Source organism: Prionailurus bengalensis, chromosome A1, assembly GCF_016509475.1.
Source record: "Prionailurus bengalensis isolate Pbe53 chromosome A1, Fcat_Pben_1.1_paternal_pri, whole genome shotgun sequence".
NCBI classification, from domain to species: domain Eukaryota; kingdom Metazoa; phylum Chordata; class Mammalia; order Carnivora; family Felidae; genus Prionailurus; species Prionailurus bengalensis.
Window position 1 is genome coordinate 193,634,747 of NC_057343.1, and position 19,359 is coordinate 193,654,105.

Below are 19,359 nucleotides of genomic sequence, written 5' to 3' on the forward strand. Positions count from 1 at the left end.
TCTCATCCCTCCCATGCAGTGACCAGACTCCCCACTCGACACAGAGTTCCTCAACCCTTCATCTCAATACTTCTCCTGACATGTACATCTGTCCTCAAGTGTGGCAAAGATAAAATTCCCCATTTGAATCTAAATTTAGGACACCTATGCAGGGCTCAGTCACCAGCATGCCAAAGAACTTGAAAGAGAACCACTGACCCTGACCTGTGCTGCCTTTACCACAAATCACAGTGATAAATACCTCTCTTCCTATATGTGAACATCCCAGGCAAAAGCCTAGATTGGCTCCTATACCAGACTTCTTTCTTACAAGCCCTTGTTTTGTGCCAATAGGAAGGGTTGTAAATAGTGTGGAGCCAACTCTACAATACCAGAAGCTCGCTTTGTCTATAAAGTCTGCTAATTAACAAGCTAATCCACCAAATGGAGTAAAGTGGTCCCAGGAACTAGAATTAAAACTAGTTTTCCCACTAAGGCTGGACGATCAGTGGGGGGTTGTGAAGTGAAGAGACAATTCCATTTACACAGTTGGTCATTAAACACCTCCTACAAAATGAGACATTTTATATGCACACCAACTTGTGGAAAACTGAGACAAGAGTTTGGGGACAGTCAAGATGCTTCCAGGCACTGACTGCAAATGACCATCTCCTACAGCCAGTAATTAATAGCTATAAAAGACCAAACCTTCATGCCAGTGGTTAAAAAGAAATCTTTATTTTACAAAATTAAAAACATAAATAATATTTACAAGCATCTTAAATACCAGCTTATAATACTTGACATTTTGAATCATCTGAAATTGAGTTTTTCATAAGCTTTTAAAATGCAAGACTATTCATCCACTTCAGTGAGTTACCAGTTTTTATTTCCACCATTTCAAAGGGGTTTTTGGTTTTTCTAAATTGGCCATACTGTAGTCATTCAAAAAACAATGCATTTTTTAAATGACCAGTTTAAAAAAAAAAAAAAATCACAGTCCTGAGCTTCCTACACCCGTTGTGGGATATTATTCCAAGAAAACTCTAACCAAATTCCTTACTGCCCTGTTTACATGTACCACTATAACTTTTTAAACACACTGCTGGTACTCACATAATCCATCTCCCTAACTTCTCAGGTTTGCTGAAAGGAAAGGCAGGGAGAACAAAGAGACATGGGGGAATACACATGACCATCTGAAATCACATTACTGAAAATATTAAGACTTATGGTCCAAAATTCTGATCTTATTTCCTTCAGGAACAAATCCAGCATATTTATTAAAATTTAAAATGATTTCAAATGATAAACATGTGACAGCAAATCTCAGTGGCACAACGGAACAGAGACTTAAAGACGCGTAAGTGGTTAACTTAACACCCGTTCTGGAGTTCCTCATGAATAAAGGGTAGACAGATTCAGAAGAATTTTGTTTTTAATAAAAGTTTTCATTATCTCGTCTTCAAAATGTCAGCACTGAGTAATTCATTTCCACATAATAGTACACAACGAAAGACTAACAAAGCGTAAAGAAAGCAAATGTCCTTGAGAAGGGTCAAAAAAGATTTTTAAAAAGGAAAGGAAGGAAAAGACATCTATATCCCACTTCACAAGAACGCCACGTCGTTCCACTTTCCCTGGAAGCCCTCAGCTCAGCTGAGAATCACATCAAGAAGTCTTCATCCTCAGAGATGAGCAACAGATTTAAAAGAAAAATAATGACACAGATGAGAATTATATATATTTTACTAGTTCGTCTCTGACTTGTCCCGGATATTTAAAAAGGTGTCAAGTGAGCCATGGATGCTGGTGGCAGGAAGCAATTGGAGAGGCTTGGGGATGAGGAATAGGGAAGACTTGTTTACAAATTCAGAGCAAACCCCTCTTCTGGATCTAAAATAAAGACGTCTTTTGTCTTCAATGCAACAGAAGTCTTTCTGTCAACGCAGATAGTAGGTACGGTTTGCTCAAAAGAAGCGTTTTCTCTTGGGGAGGAAGATAAGTACACACAAACAGTCAGCACATAAGCACCACTCTGGGATCAGGCCCACCCTCCAGAGCCTCGCCGCCATCACTGCTGCATGTTGTTGATGATGGCCAAGATGCTCATCTTCTCCTGGGCAGAGTCCACATCCTCATTCTGCTTCTGGGCCACTCCCGTGCCTAGGCCATAGAGCCGCCCACAGTACTTGGCATCATCAATACTGTCCTCAAAAAACAACTGCAGAATAGGACAGAGAACTCACGGTGAGAATCACGCCCAGAGTCCAGCCAAGTCTCCACACTACTATATCAGCACCTCCCAACTGTCTTAAAGCCCTGAAAATCTACCCAACTAGAAAGTAACTTCATTAAGAAAGGCTCAAGACATTTCCTATACAGTCTTTTCACGCTCCTTTTATATATAGGCTCTCCTTTCTGAACAGACTTCTATTCTCCATGAGTTCTTTTACTGGCAGGATCCGTGGCTGCTGCTGCTGCTGCTGCTGCTGCTGCTGCTGCTGCTGCTGCTATTTAATACGGCCACCTCCATCTCCCTTCTCTTTAACAAGCAGTGCAGTGGTCAAGAGCTTGGGCTCTACACTCTATACCTGTCCGTAAACTACGGTTCCCTATCTATAAAACAGGATAATGTAACAGTAGGCTGTTACAAGTGAGATACTGGATATCACACACTTCAGCAGAGTTATCTCAACCTTGGCCTTCCTGGGCAGGACAATTCCTTGTTGAGGGGCAAGGAGGGGAGCTGTCCAGTGCACTATGGTACTGTAGAATGTTTAGCAGTGTCCCTGGCCAGTAGAGGACCTCTCCCCTGCTGTTCCACATTGTGACAACCAAAAATGTCTCCAGATATTGCCAAAGGAAGCTTGGGGGGGCATGATGCCACCAGTTTTGTTCTTCTTTCTCAAGAATGCTTTGACTATTTGGGGTCTTTTGTGGTTCCACACAAATTTTAAGATTATTTGTTCTATTTCTGTGAAAAATGCCATTGGAATTTTGATAGAGATTTCATTGAATCTGTAGACTGCTTTGGATAGTGTGGACATTTTAACAATATTAATTCTTCCAATCCATGAATACTGAATATCTTTCCATTTATTTGCGTCTTCTTCAGTTTCCTTCCTCAATGTCTTACAGTTTTCAGGGTATAGGTATTTTACCTCCTTGGTTAAATTTATTCCTACATATTTGATTCTTTTTGATACAGTTATAAATGGAATTGTTTCATAATTTCTTTCTGATAGTACATTATTAATGTACAGAAACACAAGAGATTTCTGAATATTGACTTTGTATCCTGAAATTTTATTTACTAAATTCATTTATTAGTTCTAAGAGTTTTTTTGGTAGACTCTTTAGGGTTTTCTATGTATAATATCATGTCATCTGAAAATAGTGAGTTTTACTTCCTCCATTCCAATTTAGATTCCTTGTGTTTCTTTTTCTTGCCTAATTATTCTGGCTAGGACTTCCAATACCATGTTAAATAAAAGTGGTGAGAGGGGGCACGCTTGTGTTGTTCCTGACCTTAGAGGAAACCCTTTCAGCTTTTCCCCACTGAGTATGATGTTAGCTGCCAGACATTTGGTAAGTAACAGAATTTAAGCATAAAATGAGTGTCTGAACAAACGTGAATTTGTTTATACGAGAGAAGAAAAAACGAGAAGAAAAGCAAATAACTGCAAGAATGAGAACTGCTAAGAACGCCCAGTACATGTCTACACTTGAGCATGCTGAGTGGCCTCCATTTCAGAGTGTGTCTTTGCCTCCCAAACTACATTTAAGATACTGAACATAATGACAAACAAAACAACTGCTTTCAAAGTGGTCAATTTCCAAAAGAACTATAAATTTTCAACAAATCTCGGTCCACAAAGATAACCCACCACCTTACCTCTTTCATCCTGAAGAATGCCATTCCTGTCAGCAGCGAGTCTGAGCCTGCCTGATGCTGCCTTCCAATTCTCTGCAAGTCCAATTGATCGGCAACTTCCTGAAGACCTCCCTGCAGATGTAAAGAAAATAAAGATAATATTTCAGACCCGCCACTCGTCTACTGGAGTCAACTAAGTCCATTCTTGTGTTTAATTATTTTGGGAATGACAAGTGGGAGCCATTTGCTAAGGCCTTATTACCCCAGCAATATCCCCTGTTCAGCCCTCCACACGATTATACTGTGTTATATTTCACTTTCAACTCCTTTCTTTTATACACTATTAATAGTGTTAGACCTCTGCCCCATTTTAAAGTCCTAACTGCTATAAAAACTGAGCAAATAGTCAAATACCAATCCAATTCTAGACAGCAAATCTCTTATGTCAACAATTTATTAGGGTGTTGAGTTCTCGAACTATCTCAACTTACGAATCCATCTGAGAGTCTGGTGCGCTCCAGACCCCATCCTTAACAAACTGCACATACACCTCACGGTGCCAAGTGTTTCACTAGGTTTGTGGGTCCTAAGTGAAGAACTCCTCCCTCAAGATGAGAGAAGCAGAGGGCTCCCTTCATACCCAGATTAAAGACATTCACCACACAAATCCCTGTGCCAATCAGCTCTATATGTACTTCTCTAGCACCATGTTGGCACCTAGCTGGCGCTCAAGAATGCAGAACAATGACAAATAATTTCTAAAAACAGCAATGAAGCCAAATGACAAGTCTGCTTTTTTGTCTTTGTTGTTGTTACTAATATTAAGAAAATATTGTAGGGGCACCTGGGTGGCTCAGTCAGTTAAGTGTTCGGCTTGGGCTCAGGTAGTCATCTCACAGTTCGTGAGATCGAGCCCCACATTGGGCTCCGTGCTGACAGCTCAGAGCCTGAAGCCTGCTTCAGATTTTGTGTCTCCCTCTCTCTCTGCCTCTCCCCCACTCATGCTCTCAGTCTCTCTCTCATGCTCTGTCTCTTCTCTCTCTCGAAAATAAAGAAACATTAAGAAAAAAATTTTAAAATATATATATTGTGTACCTTAAGATTTTTGCAACTCTTCATCAAGTATTTCACATCATAAATAGATGGGAAAAAAAGGTTCAGAATATGAAAGAATTCATGTTCCTCTTCTGGCAAACGAGAATCCGTAAGTAACTTTACCATGTAGCCAAAATCATAGCCACTACAAGAGAAAATGAGGCAAGGAGTGAAAAAACAGCAGTTACCAGGCCCCAGCATTCAACTGCTTTATTTCTCAAAACTTAATGATACTCCCCGTGAGTAACTTTCAGTGTTCCAAACTAGTTTATCCTACTGTAATCTCAACTTTCTATTAAATACTAACAAACCACACTAATATGAGAGACATATAAGAGAACCCAAGGGTTTAAAAATGTGGGTTTTATCCACCAAAAATTCTAAAGTACTGAAAATGTAAATTAACATCTCTTAAGAGGAATCTGTCTTTGGAGTACCTAGGAAATTCCAGGCCATTCATTTAAGAGAAAAAGATGATCAAGTGCTTTGATCTCCCCTCCTCCATCTTTCCACTTGGAATGTACCCACTGATAGCCAAATGACAGAACCCAATACTGTATGAAACAAACCAGTATGTGCTCCAAAGTACTTTTTGAAAAACTGAAACATGGGCCAGTTACCATTTCGATTTCATAACTGCTTCATAAGTCACCGGAAGAAGATAGCAATCAGTACTGCAAAAATAACATCAGAATGCAATCCCCTGCTGCCAAAGAAAGAGAAATATAGATGCTCTGAAACTGACCTATGAAATGAAAGCCATTTGACGTTGTCACAGAGAACCACCCCTGATGTCATAAGCAGCTCTGCAAAGTGCAATGTGTCAATCCCCTCCTCCTCGTGCTTCTGAAATTGTAGTCCTGAGTTAGCAAGGAGATCTATGGAATCCTGGGAGTACATGTCCTCTCTAAAAAGGAAGGTATTCACTTCTTAGTGGTGGATAATCTAACAGAAGTAGTGGGCAGCAATGTTAACATCACCTTAAAATTAACATCTTATAATTACAGAACAGGTATCCTTGAAAGGCTTTCATAATTTAAGAACAGATCAATTCATTCTTTCCAATATTCCAACAAGCATGCAAAGTAGATAATCTTATCTCTGCGGCAGATGGAAAAGTGAGATTTGCCCCCACAAAATAAATTTCTTAAATACAAAAGGTCCACATTTCTCACTGTTTAAAGAAAAACAGAATCAACCAATACAAAAACATTTAAAATAGAATACTCTTAAAAATGTTCTTATAATACCACCTCACAGAAATAACTGTTAACTCATTTTATATAGCCTTCAGACTATTTTCTCCATGTACACAACAACCTCCATCTCTACACCTACATAGCACAGACCATCTTTCCAGACCAATACTGATAAATACACATCCTTTGCAACTCTGGCATAATACTCCACTGCAAAGATACATCCATCAATTTAAACACAGGAATATTTATAATACCACCTATCACAAAAGTAGGGGGAAAAAGACATCATTTTCTGATGGATCCTTCCATTACGTTAACTTCTTTTCCACTAGATTTCACTATTTTTTTTTCCTTTCATTTGTTTTTCACATAAACTTAAAAGACAACTAGGGAATTTTTTATTTTCCTTTGTGTATTAATTACCATTAAGGTATAAATAACAGGCTTTGACAATGGACTAAAAAAAAAAAAAAAAAAAGAATTAACGGAAAAAGGAAAGGAAGTTAAAGGAAAAATCCAGATCGTCTCCCCAAATTATTCCTGGACCTCAAAGAAATCTCCAAAGCACATGAACAATCAAAAAATTATTCCCGAGCTACCAAATGCTCCTGGTGCCCAGTTAAAGAATGCAGTATTCAAGAACTGTGGTCCAGTAAGAAATACACTAAAACCACCTCATACAATCAGCAAAATGATAGTCTCTCCTAATTTTTCCCCATAAAAAATTATATCATCCTCAAAAACTTAAAAACAGAACTACCAAACGATCCAGCAATCCCACTTCTGGGTATATATCCAAAAGAACTAGAAGCAGGGTCATGAAGATTATCTGCACATCCATGTTCATAGCAGCAATACTCAAAAAGTCAAGAGGTGGAAACAATCGAATGTCCATCAGTGGATGAACAGGTAAACAAATGTGGTCTAAACATACAACGGAATGTTATTCAGTCTTAAAAACAAAGGAAATTATGACATGCCACAACATGGATGAACCTTAAGGATATTATGTTAAGTGAAATAAGCCAGTCACAAAAAGACAAATACTGGGTGATTCCATTTATATGAGGTATCTAAAATAGTCAAATAGACAGAAACAGAAAGTAGTACGGTAGTTACCAAGAGCTGGAAAAAAAAAAGAAAAAGGAGAGCTGTTTAGTGGGTAGAGTGTCAGATTTGCGAGAGCGTTCTGGAGTTCTGTTTCACAACAATGTAAACTTACTTAACACTACTGAACTGCAAACTTAAAAATGGTTACGATGGCAAATTTTATGCTATGTATTTTTTTTACCTACGTTTCTAAAACATCAAAATTTGCCCACTATCAGGCTTCAGTTTCACCTACTCTTGATTAGCATCTACTCTATAGCTTATTTCTTCTGTTATGAAACATAGTAATCTTATTTTACAGATAAAGAAACTGAATTACAGAAGATAAAATGAACTCCAAACCACCCAGCTAAAAAATGGCAGAAATGCAATTCAAACACTGATCCCCTAACTGGGGAACTGACTTTACTTTTTCGCTTTAAACAGCTATAATTCACGTAACTAAACAATTCACTCATTTAAATATACAATTCAACAGTTTTCAATATTTTCAGAGTTGTGCAACCACCACCACAGGCCACTTCATCACCTCAAAAGAAAACCCATACCTATTATGCAATCATTCCCCACTACCCCATAACATAACCCCCCTATACTCTAGACAACTACTAACCTATTTTGACTCTACAGATTTGCCTATTTTGAACATTTCATATAAACAAAATCATACAATACGTGGTCTTTTGTGTCTGGCTTTTTTCCCTTAGCATAATGTTTTCAAAGCACATCAATATACAACATGTATTAGTACTTCTTTCTTTTACTGTCCAATAAGCTGCTGCCTGGATATACCACATTTATTGTATCCATTCATCAGTTCACAGACATCTGGATAGTTTCCACTTTAGGGCCTTTACAAATAATGCTGTAATGAACATTCACCACATACAAGTTTTTGTATGGATGTGTGTTTCCATTTCTCTGAGGTATATGCCTAGAAAAGAAATTACTGGGACATATGGTAACTCTCTGTTTAACCTTTTGAGAAACTGCCTATTTTCCAAAGAGGCTGAACCATTTTACTTTCCCAATAGCAATGTATGAGGATTCTAATTCCTCTACACCCTTGCCAACATTTGTTCTTATGTCTTTCTCATTATAGCCACCCAGTGGGTGGCTCACTGTGGTTTTGATTTACATTTATTTCCCTCATGACTAGTGGTGGTGACCATCTTTTCATGGGTTTATTAGCCATATCTATATCTTCTTTGGAGAAATTTCTAGTCAGATCTGATGCCCATTTTTAATTGAGTTGTCTTTTTATTGTTGACCTGTAAGTGTTCTTTAAGAGGGACTTTACTTTCTGAGATTCCTTATTCCATTCTCTGTTTGGCTGCTGTGTCCAATCCTTACCTGGTTTCAACAGAAAGAAAACTTTAAATTAATAAAATCAGTCAGAGATCACAGTCTGTACAAATGTAGCAGATCTAAGAATAACACTGAGAAGTGTCTCACTTACGTAAGATTAAATTTGAAGTTGAACTGCCAAGTGTTGATTCCAGAAGGATATTCTCCCTTTTCATTTGTGAATGTAAGGCCCAGCTGGATAATTTTTAGAAGGTCAACATTGCACCGTAAAAGCTGATACTGGTAATCTATGGAACTACGAAATTCACCAATTGGTCGCACCACAACACCTGGAAATTCTGTGTCCTAGAAAAGGAAAAGGTCTGTCATCATTAGGTTTCACAAAACAGTGGATGCTGAATTTATCATTCATAAAAATTTTACCTCAATTTATAAAAGTTATATGACAAGCCCAAGCTTGGGCACAAAAACCTATCTTAAAATAATTGATTTTGGGGGGCGCCCGGGTAGCTTAGTCGATTGAGCATCCAACTTCAGCTCAGGTCGTGATCCCACAGTTTTGTGGGTTCAAACCCTGCATTGGGCTCTATGCTGACAGCTCAGAGCCTGGAGCCTGCTTTGGATCGTATGCCTTCCTCTCTCTCTGCCCCTCCCTCACTCCTGCTCTGTCTCTATCTCAAAAATAAATAAACATTAAAAAAATTATTTAAAGAAATGTATGATTTTGGGGCACCTGGGTGGCTTAGTCAACTCAGCATCCAACTGCGGCTCAGGTCATGATCTCACAGTTCATGAGTTCGAGCCTCACGTCGGGCTCTCTGCTGTCAGCACTAACTCCACTTAGGATCCTCTGTGCCCCTCTCTGAGCTTCCCCCACTCACTCTCTTTCTCTCAAAAATAAATAAATATTTTTAAAAATTAAATACTGATTTCATTGATATCTACAGAAGGAGCACTAGAATCATGAAGCTTTGTGCAGCAACTTAGAGGAGATCCTAGGCAGGATGTAAGAGCGGCTGACTAACTATAGACCAATTAAGGACATGCTAGGTTCGTATACAGTGAATTAAAAAAAGTCTAGATTAAGAACAAAGTATGAACAAAAATACAAATATGGAGAAGTGAAACAGTAATTTAAAAAAAACAACTGCTATACTTACCTTGAGTAAAAAGCATGGAACAAGACCACAGAGAATTTTAAATACAAGGCTAAAGACGTAATGCTTATGAGTAATGGGGACTGGAGCACAGAAGGTACATCCTCCTCTAGAAGAGGCCGTTGGTATCACCATGACACACATCTGCCTCTCCAGCCACTCACCGCCAGGCAAGAATGCAAATCCCATGCCAGATCTTCCCAGTGTTTTCCAGAGACACCAGAAATCTGGGCTTTAAGAGAGGTCTCTCTATATTTAAATGCTGATAACTAATTTTTAAAAAAACACTGTCAAATTCACCGCATCTGTGGTATAGATGTGCCCTACTGGCTAACACAACTTTTGCCTTAAACATTTGTCAGTACAGAGTAACATTACAAAAAGCCTAAGATACTAGAGGTTACATCCTTCTCAGACCCACTGGCTACCTTGAGGTTTCATAAAAGCTTCACAACCTTCCACCAAGTTTAATTTACCATGGCTTTGGTGGAAGTCTTTCCTTCAAAATCTCACACTGAGTACTCCCTAAGTCCGCAGCAGAAGGTGAGTTAGAAAGAGTGGAGCTCTTTACCATGGCAATATAACTATAGCTGAGCACAATTTCTCGGATCTTCCTCATCTCTTCTTCTAGATTGCTGGCCCAGACTTCACAGATAACCTGGCTGTTCTCCACAAGTGCTGCAGGCATCTTGAAGAAACTTGAGCAGTCACTTTCAGCTGACTTTATTAGAGGGCAAGCCAATGGTTGATCTGATCTAGATTCAAAAACATATTTTGAAATCACATAAATGTACACACTGGCAAGATGCCAACAAAACAAAGGTATCAAAAAAATCACTTCATCAGTTTAATAAGCTAAAACATTAAGATAGTTATATTTGTATTTATTCCCCATTTATTATGATGGGGAAACCTATCTTGGTCAAGACACACACACACACACACACACACACACACACACACATCTTTAACCTGAAGAAGCTAAAATTACTTAAGAAATCTGAAGAAACTGGGGTGCCTAGCTGGCTCAGTCAGTGGAGCATGTGACTCTTGATCTCAGGGTTGTACAGTTGAGATGCATGTTGGGTATAGCAATTACTAAAAAATAAAATAAAAGAAAGAGAGGGAGGGAGGGAGACAGACAGACAGAAACAAACCTGAAGAAACTTTTGCCCAAGCTGCCCTTTAGCACAGAAGTGAAACCACCACCCTAAACCAGTTTTTGAGCCCTTTCCAGACTACCTAAACACTAAAATAGCCTCCAATGACCACAAATACTCCCTTATCTGTAACTTTCACAACACTTGCACAGAGACCAAATCATGGAAATATTTTTAAAAGAATCTCTTTAGCTAGTTTACATGTACCTGGATCTCTGAAAGCCTGAAAGAATGTACATCTAAGTCTTAGTGACTCCTCCCTCCACCCCCTAAAAAAGGAGAAATTCCTTTTCTCCACCATCAAAAAGTCACATATAACTAGAGGCAATTAACTAACGTAACACAGTGCCTCTTTACATTTGTGCAACTAGATCATGAAGTGAGGGATTTTAGATTGTAAAAACCAACACCACTAAATGAATCTTTAACCACCACAATGAAAATCAGAATTGGAGTTCTTAAAGTCTACTTTTAAACACATAATAATGTAAAGAAACTAAGCAATTCAACAATAGGAGTAGAGACGATGGCAAGTATGTAATTTTTTTAAATGTTAATTTACTTTTCAGATAAGAGACAAGAACACAGGTGGGGAAGGGGGCAGAGAGAGAGGGAGACACAGAATCTGAAGCAGGCTTCCAGGCTCTGAGCTGTTAGCACAGAGCCCGATGGGGGACTCAAACTCACAAAATGTGAGATCATGACCTGAGCTAAAGTCTGACACTTAACCAACTGAGCCACCCAGGTGCCTCGAGAAGATGGCAAGTATAAATAATTCAACAGGAAAAGATAATGATTTACAATGTATATTCTGGGAGGAAACTAGGGGGAAACAGTAGTCTGCAAAATGAAACAGTATAGTTCAGCTTCAGAGTAATGCTATTATTGTAGCAATGAGATGCTTGATCATAAAAAGACCAAAAGGAGCTTATCATAATGGCCTTTCTTTAAAAAGGCAACCCCCAAAGCGCCTGGCAGCTCAGTCAGTTAAGTGTCTGACTCCTGATTTTCAGCTCAAGTCATGATCTCACAGTTCATGAGATTGAGCCCCACATAGGGCTCTCTGCTGACCCCGCAGAGCCTGCTTGGGATTCTCTCTCTCTCCCTCCCTCCCCTGCTCATGCTCTTTCTCAAAATAAATAAATAAACTTTAAAAAATTAAAAAGGCAACCCCACCACAGGGAATACTCAACACAATGTAAGAGTGGACTCCAGTATATACACGTATTCAGAGGAAAATTCCTAGAAACAGTAAAATGAAATCTTTCCTTCCTACTTTCCTGACAGGTAGATGCAACCATAAGAATCCGGATCAAAACAAAATTGTCATTCTCAAACGTCATCATTTCTCCGAGAAAGTTCTGGGAAACCTGTTGGTCTGTCAGCAACCCTGAAAGATTCCATTTATTCAAGGTATCCTACACTTCAACAGATGTTTCTCTGAAATTATAACAGACTTACTGTAATTACTCTAAAACTTAAGTAGACTGTGGTATATTCCTAACAAATATGGGTGGACACTTGTTAAAGGCAGAATCCATTTCTTCTCATTTCCGTTCTGTACACAATGGTATGAATTAAAGACTTGCAGATGAACATATAAAGAACATCCAAAAAGGGGTGAAGTCCAAACTGAGTGTGGAGTAAATTCCACTATATGACCATAATTACGAGAATGCAAGGACTCTGATTCAATTCTACGTTGTGTTTAAGGTTTTCTCCTGCAAGATGGCACAAAGCCATTTTTATGCCCATTAATGTTAAATCAGTACCACTTCACTTCCTTATTTTCCTAACTGAAACAATGCACTTCCTTTCTGGTGTCATTTCAGAGATTGGGCACATTCAGGGTGGTATGGCCGTAGACTGGTATCGATTCAAACACAACCATAAACTACTGCAGGGGAAGTGGGTATGACTATGAATACGTTTCCCTAAGAGTGAAGCAGCAAAAGGGACCCAAGCAAAAATATGCCTTTGGCCTCCAAGCAGAAAAGAGCAGACTTAAAAAGAAGACAATTAAGTATTTACACTAAACCCTTAGAACCAGGCTCCCCAGCTAAGAAGCTCTTAAGGGTGTGTCAAAAAAAAAAAAAAAAAAACTCAGGAAATAATCTGAAGAGGCTCCCTCTGGTCAAAGAAAAGATAATATAAACACCATTATGAATAGTCAGTACAATGTATTCAGGCTTCTCCGACAATTCACTATGAACTCATGGATTTAAACCTAAGAAAATAAACCTCACTGGTCACCACTAGAGAATGCTAGTAAATCAATCTATTTTTTAAAATACGTGTCTTGTCTTTCCTACGTAAATTGTACTAAGTAACTTAAGAGGTGAGGGAAAGTTTCTTTTAATAGAAATTATAAAGCTAAGAAATACGGACTGAGAGAATCTCACTGTTCTGTAACTCCCAAAGAATTCATAGATCTGGGCAATATCAAAATGGCATCTATATGGAATACCCAGAAAAGGCAAATCTATAGAGGCAGAAAGTAGACTACAACAGTGGGATGGGAATGGGGATTAATTGTAAATGGCATGAGGTATGCTATTGAGGTGATAGAAATGTTACCAAACTCAACTATCTGATGACTGCACAGCTCCATATATTTAGTAAAAATCACTGAACTCTACATTAAAATGGGTAAGTTTTATAGTATGAATTACACATCAATAAAGTTGTTAAAATATCACAATGGCTGTAATTACTATAAAAAGAGACAACCACATACCATTGCCTCCTGACAGAATACGTCACCGCTATGAATAAGTCTTGCCAAAAAAAAATCTAACTTGAATCTGACCAAACCTCTAGACCAATTTACAGGAAATAAAGAGGACAGAGGAACATGTTAAATGACACCACGGAAAGGCAATCAGCAAAATCCAGAAACTACTGTGGGAATCTACAGAATAACCCAGATTTTTCAACAAATTGCAAGTACTAAAAGTAAAAGACTCTACTGGGTGTCTGGGTGGCTCGGTCAGTTAAGCGCCCAAATCGGGTTTGGGCTCAGGTCATGATCTCATGGTTCGTGAGTTCAAGCCCCACATCGGGTTCTGCACTAGTAGTGTGGAGCCTGCTTCGGATTCTCTCTCTCTCTGCCTCTCCCCTGCTCATGCTCTCCCTCTAACTAACTAAATAAATAAATAAATACACAAAAAAAATTTTTTTAAAAAGTAAAAGACTCTCAAGAGACGTATCAGCCCATCAAAATCTACAGACCTTAATTAGGTCCCGCTTTAAACAAACTATTAGAAATCTTTTTAAACTGACATTTTTAAGACAAAAGTCTGAATAATGGCTGGTTTTGGTTTTGTTTGGGGGGGTTGCTTTTTTTTTGGTGTTATATTGTCATGTTTTGTTTTTTTTTTTTTTTTTAAAGAGTCCTCATCTTTTAGAGATAATGCAAAACAGTACAGGTGATACAAAATGTGGGATTTTGCTTCAAAGTTAACAGTGGACAAACCTCACAACAACTTTGTACAGTGGTGTCTTCACTACATTTTGCAGATAAAACAGAAATTTAGACACATTAAATTTAAAAAGCACTATCATGACTTCCATTTCCAAGAAAATTTTTTTAAAAAGCTAAGCCACTTTCAAAAAGCTAACCATTGCTATATATATCTGATAAATGGGGAACATAAGTGCAGACCACTGGCAAAAATACCTAAGATGAGTTCTCACACCAAACCCTTATCTAGGAAAATTGTGGGGGAATAGCTTGCAAACCCCAAAATGTAATGCCACTCGAAAGCTGAAAAGGAATCGCCTTATGCACATTTAGCTTAGCATAGATTACTGGTTACGCTAGCCAAAGAAGAGAAATAATGATACTGAATGATGCCAGCAATTTTGCCTGCTACTTTCCACTCAGTGAGCACATGCTCCAGAAGAAGCGTAAGACGGGAATCACAAACATACTGTTCTCCTTGGTTAGTCTTCCTCCTCTCTCAGTGCCTCTCGGTGCCAGCAGGGCATAGCACACCTCACAACGTGGAAGGACTCTATTCCATTCAAATATGTTTATTTGTGCAACACAGACCCTAAAGCTAGGCTAATTACTTTACCTGGGTTGCAACCAGAGAAACAGTAACAAGTTTAAAGGCTTAAGGAAAAACTGTGCTAGATTTACTGAGAAACGGAATGGCCCTGATGTACAACCTTGTACCTCCTAAGGAATTTTTAAGGATAATTCTGATCCCCATGCAGTCTCCCTCACAGGCTGACTTTAAAACTTGACTCTCCTGTGAGCTACTCCACTCTATATGAAAGCAAAATACAAACACTGATACCTGTTGGTTCCCAGCATTAGACTGTTCAAGAAGGAAAGGTCAGATACAGGAATTACTGAGGTCCTTGACCTATGCTGATCTGCAGTAAAATCTGTGAGCTCGCTCCTGCTGACCTATAGGATAAACTTCTCCAAAGCAAAGCTATTTACCCAGGCAAGCTCTAAAGAGCAACTACGAATAAAGCCACCGGCAAGCTTTCTCTGCAAGCAATCCAGAGACTCGCTTAGGAAAAGACTGTTTGGTTTTTCCAGTTTTGTTTTGTTTAAGCCTAAGTGTGCAAGGAGACCATAAACATCACTTCCTCAATTCTAGAGAACTGAACAAAGGCTTTACCGCACATGGATAAGATGGAAAAGGAAGTGGGAGCAAGTTAGAAGAAATGGCAGCAGCTTGGAAGAGGGTCCTCTCCATACACGGCCCGCCGTCCTCCATCACCTCCGCCCCCAAAACAGGGTCCGAAGACAACTACCCTGGACTTAACCGCAGTTCAACCAGTTCTTAAAACCAACCATGTGGTCCAGGCCTCCAGAGCAATAGCTACGGCTCATAAACAGAATAGCAAAGAAAAGTTGTGGGGCCAAAAGAACCAAGAAGGCGGAGGCCCGCAAGGTTCCAAACTCAGGTCCTCTCCCTTCCAGTCTCCCATCATCGTTCTCTTCCTGTTCTGGATCACCCTCCCTCCCCAAACAACACTCATCCCGCCCCTCCTCCTTCTACCCTCCCTCTTTTTTTTTTTTTTTTTCTTTTTTCTTTTTTAATGACACGCCTTCGGGCCAGAACGACCTGCGTTCGAACCCAGACCGACCAGCTGGGTGGCTTTGCATAAGCTACTTAACCTTTCTGGTGCCTCAGTTTTCCTATCTTGTAAAATGGGTTTAATAACATACACCTCGGAAGACTGCAGTAGATGTTAACAGAAAGCAAATAAGGTGTTTGATAAAGTCCTGGCAGAAACCACTAGAATATCATTATCGTGTGGTAGTGGTTGGTAATACTACCACTATTCGATGGCCCTCTTTCTCTTTTCACACCCCCTGCCCCTCACGCACGCCCCAAAGCCCCTTCCTCCCACAGGTCCCCGATGGCCTCCCACACTCTCCCATCTCGCTCGTCTCTCTGGTGAGCGCGAGCCCGCTTACCCTGACGGCTGGGCCCGCGAAGCGCGGGCTTGCGGGCTGGCGGGCAGAGTCCCCCGGGAGCGGCGGCGGCGGCGGCCCCTGACCCGGCGCTCTCCTACTGCCCCGGATCTGCTCCGGGAACCGAGCGAGCCAGTGAGATGGGCGCCCTCGTGCCCAGAGCGGCCTTACGCACTGCCCAAAGAAACCTGGGCGAACCACTCTACCCACTGGATCCTCCCGACTCGCCTGCTCCCTTAGCGTCCTCCAGACGGGCGCGCGCGCGCCTGCTCATGCCTGCTCCTCCCCTTCTGCGCGCCGCGGCGACTCTGCGAGTTCGTCCAACCCGTGAGCTCGCGGGGGCAGTGCGCAGGCGCAAAACCGTGAGGGCTCCCCGAAAATGCGGGGCGGGGCGGTCTCGGCGGACGCCTGCGGAACACGACCCGTCCCAGGCCTTGGCGCGTTAGTTGCTCTGGCTCAATTCAATTTCGCAATACTACTCCTTTTTGGTTCTTCCGCGCGCCCAGGGGAGAGGCGTGGTCTAGAACTGGCCCCGGCTCGGGGTGGGCGTGGCCTAAACATCAAACCCGAGGAAGGGGCGTGGACCATCTGACCAAATCCCCGAATTGCAACTCCCCCTACGCCCTGCTTTGATAGACCGTTAAAATCGTTGGCAGGAGGGGACTTTGGGGGGAGGTTGACGGGGGTGGATCCTGATCCCTTCCGTCCGTACTAATGCAGCCCCTTGGACCCCTCAGTTAACGAAACATCTATCTCTAGGCTTCCTTTCTGGCAAACAATTAGTCGGGGGTGGGCAGCACCCCCAAACCCAGTCTCCGTGACGTCCGGCAAGGCCCGCCTCCCTCCTCCCCGCCTTACAGAGTCGGGAAAAGCAGCGTTACCACAGCAACCGGCCCGCCAGGGCCTGCTCGAATTACAAAGAAGATGCGGCCTCCCGTGGGAGAACCGCGTCGCCCGGCGGTCCGAGGAACTTGGAGGCGGCGGTCAGTAGGCAGGCTCTGCACGTTTTCCTTGAGAGAACACTGGGCCCGGGCCTGGCCTAGGAGCCTCCAAAGCCTCCACCCGCGCCCTGATCCTTTCTGGAGAGAGGGGGCTGTCTACCAACTCCTGTCCTTGGCATCATTTGAGCAGGCTCGGCTGCAGCGCTGCCTCGTCCTCCGGCCCTGGGGAAGAAGACAAAGCACCGACTTCCTGCACACAGCTGTCAATTCCGAGCCGCCCTTCTAGCTTCTCCCGCAAGAGCTCCACCCAGTCCCTGAGACTGGCTAGTGCGGACGGCCCAAAGCAAGGCTCTAGCCACAACCCTAGGAGCCTTCCCTTGAAGAAGGCTGTTGGCAAGTGGATAGCAAATTTACTCCCAAGCCACGGGGCCTTGCTGCTTTTAAACATTTCCTCCAACGGGGATTCTCCAGAATCCTGCTTCCATTTTCGAGGCTGGGAGGCAGAGCAAGCCTTCAGCGGCAATTTCAAACCGAGTACCCAAAAGCTATTCTCCAGGGAGGTGAACTCCCACCCCAAGTCCCCAGATCAGAGCATCAAGTGCGCTTTCTGAACCCCACTCCTCATCTCCCCTCCAAATGAGGGTCTGTCTCATCTGTAACACAGGGCTGTAACTATCTCATAAGGTTATTGCCGTATTAACAGAAGAAAAACACCTCACACTGAGGAAGACATGTAAGTCTATTGAATAAATTATTGTTTCTGGCGTGTCTGTTATCCCTGTGATACTCAGTGTTTGTTAGCTCTGGTGCAGGCTTAACAATCATTCCATTGAGCAATACTGACATGGAGAAGGCAGGCAAAACACTCCACACCCCACCCATCTTGTGGGTTTCTAATGTCCTTTCACCCACTTGCAACTACATTCAGGAGAGGACAGCCCTATCAGGAGCTAGTCACATGAAGAGCAGTCTCCGCAATCCTTTCTTAGACTTTTGGTTTGTTTGTTTTTTTTTCTTTTTCCTGCAGCACTGGGCCTGGTGTGTACACTGAAACAATCAAACAGGAAACACACTGTCTCCATCTCCAGAACCCCCACCCTCACCCAGAACTGGGTGTTCATTTCTCAGGTTATTGAAGAGAAATGAAAAACACAGATGGCTTGTAGTTCAGGCGGCATTGGGTATCTGTTGTAAACAGTGGCGCCTATGCTGTATTTATGGATTGCAAAATTAGAACAATTGTGTAAATCACTGATTCTCAATGGGAGGGAGGCCCCAAATGAATGAGAGGGTAGTTGGAGAAGAATATATCCAATAATATAATTTCCTATGTGAGTAAAAAAACCTTTTGTTTTGGGACCACAAACTACAGAAAGTAAGTAAGGCTTGAACAAATCTCAGCTAGGAGAGTATAGGTTAAATATTCCATTGCATATTTTTCCCTGCTTTGTCAAAGATTACTTGGCCATACGTTTGTGGGTCCATTTCTGGGTTCTGTATTCTGTTCCATTGATCTGAGTGTCTGTTCTTATGCCAGTACCATACTGTCTTGATGATTACAGTTTTGTAGTATAGCTTGAAATCTGGGATTGTGATGCCTCCTGCTTTGGTTTTCTTTTTCAAGATTGCTTTGGCTACTCGGGGTCTTTTCTGGTTCCATACAAAAAAATATGGAATGCTTCACGAATTTCTTGCGCAGGGGCCATGCTAATCTTCTCTGTATCATTCCAATTTTAGTATATGTGTTGCCAACATGAGCACGAGAGTATTGGTTAAATAAATTGAAACACTGATTGTAAAATGGTTCTGCTTAAGAAGCAGACGGGGGAAATCCTTGGCCAGCCAAGCCTGTTATTCTCAATGCATGCATTTCTTATCAGGGAAATACAAATCAAAACTACATTGAGATACCACCTCACACCAGAGTGGCTAAATTTAATGACTCAGAAACAACAGATGTTGTCGAGAACGGGAACCCTCTTGCATTGCTGGTGGGATGCAAACTGGTAGAGCCACTCTGGAAAACAGTGTGGAGGTTCCTCAAAAAATTAAAAATAGAATTACCTATGACCCAGCTATAGCACTGCTGG

The 19,359-nt window shown here is 41.3% G+C and overlaps 1 protein-coding gene and 1 pseudogene across 4 annotated transcripts; both read right to left on the reverse strand.

Annotated features, from left to right (window-relative positions):
* Window positions 1–692: 692 nt before the first annotated feature.
* Window positions 693–17,571, reverse strand: CNOT8 (CCR4-NOT transcription complex subunit 8). Of its 4 annotated transcripts, none has more exons than XM_043597578.1 (7): window positions 17,210–17,571; window positions 10,300–10,483; window positions 8,723–8,916; window positions 5,697–5,858; window positions 4,952–5,096; window positions 3,878–3,988; window positions 693–2,203 (listed from the first exon to the last, which is right to left on the reverse strand). In XM_043597578.1, the coding sequence occupies exons 2-7, from the start codon at window positions 10,414–10,416 to the stop codon at window positions 2,054–2,056; spliced, it is 879 nt and encodes a 292-aa protein (XP_043453513.1). In that variant the 5' UTR covers window positions 10,417–10,483; window positions 17,210–17,571; the 3' UTR covers window positions 693–2,053. The 4 variants fall into 4 exon arrangements, with proteins under 4 accessions (XP_043453513.1, XP_043453502.1, XP_043453521.1 ...); XM_043597567.1 differs by lacking the exon at window positions 17,210–17,571 and adding an exon at window positions 16,332–17,159; XM_043597586.1 differs by lacking the exons at window positions 10,300–10,483; window positions 17,210–17,571 and adding an exon at window positions 8,535–8,616 and having other exon boundaries at window positions 8,723–8,907.
* A 1,362-nt stretch (window positions 17,572–18,933) lies between these two features.
* LOC122496359 lies at window positions 18,934–19,030 on the reverse strand (annotated as a pseudogene).
* Window positions 19,031–19,359: the final 329 nt, after the last annotated feature.

Coding starts and splice junctions, on each gene's coding strand:
- CNOT8 (XM_043597578.1), bottom strand. CDS start 10,416: ATGCCTGCAGCACTTGTGGAGAACAGCCAGGTTATCTGTGAAGTCTGG. Junction 5,859..8,722: donor AACTTCAAATTTAATCTTAC/GTAAGTGAGACA, acceptor CTTCCTTTTTAG/AGAGGACATGTACTCCCAGG. Junction 5,097..5,696: donor AAATGGCTTTCATTTCATAG/GTCAGTTTCAGA, acceptor TTTCTCTTGTAG/TGGCTATGATTTTGGCTACA.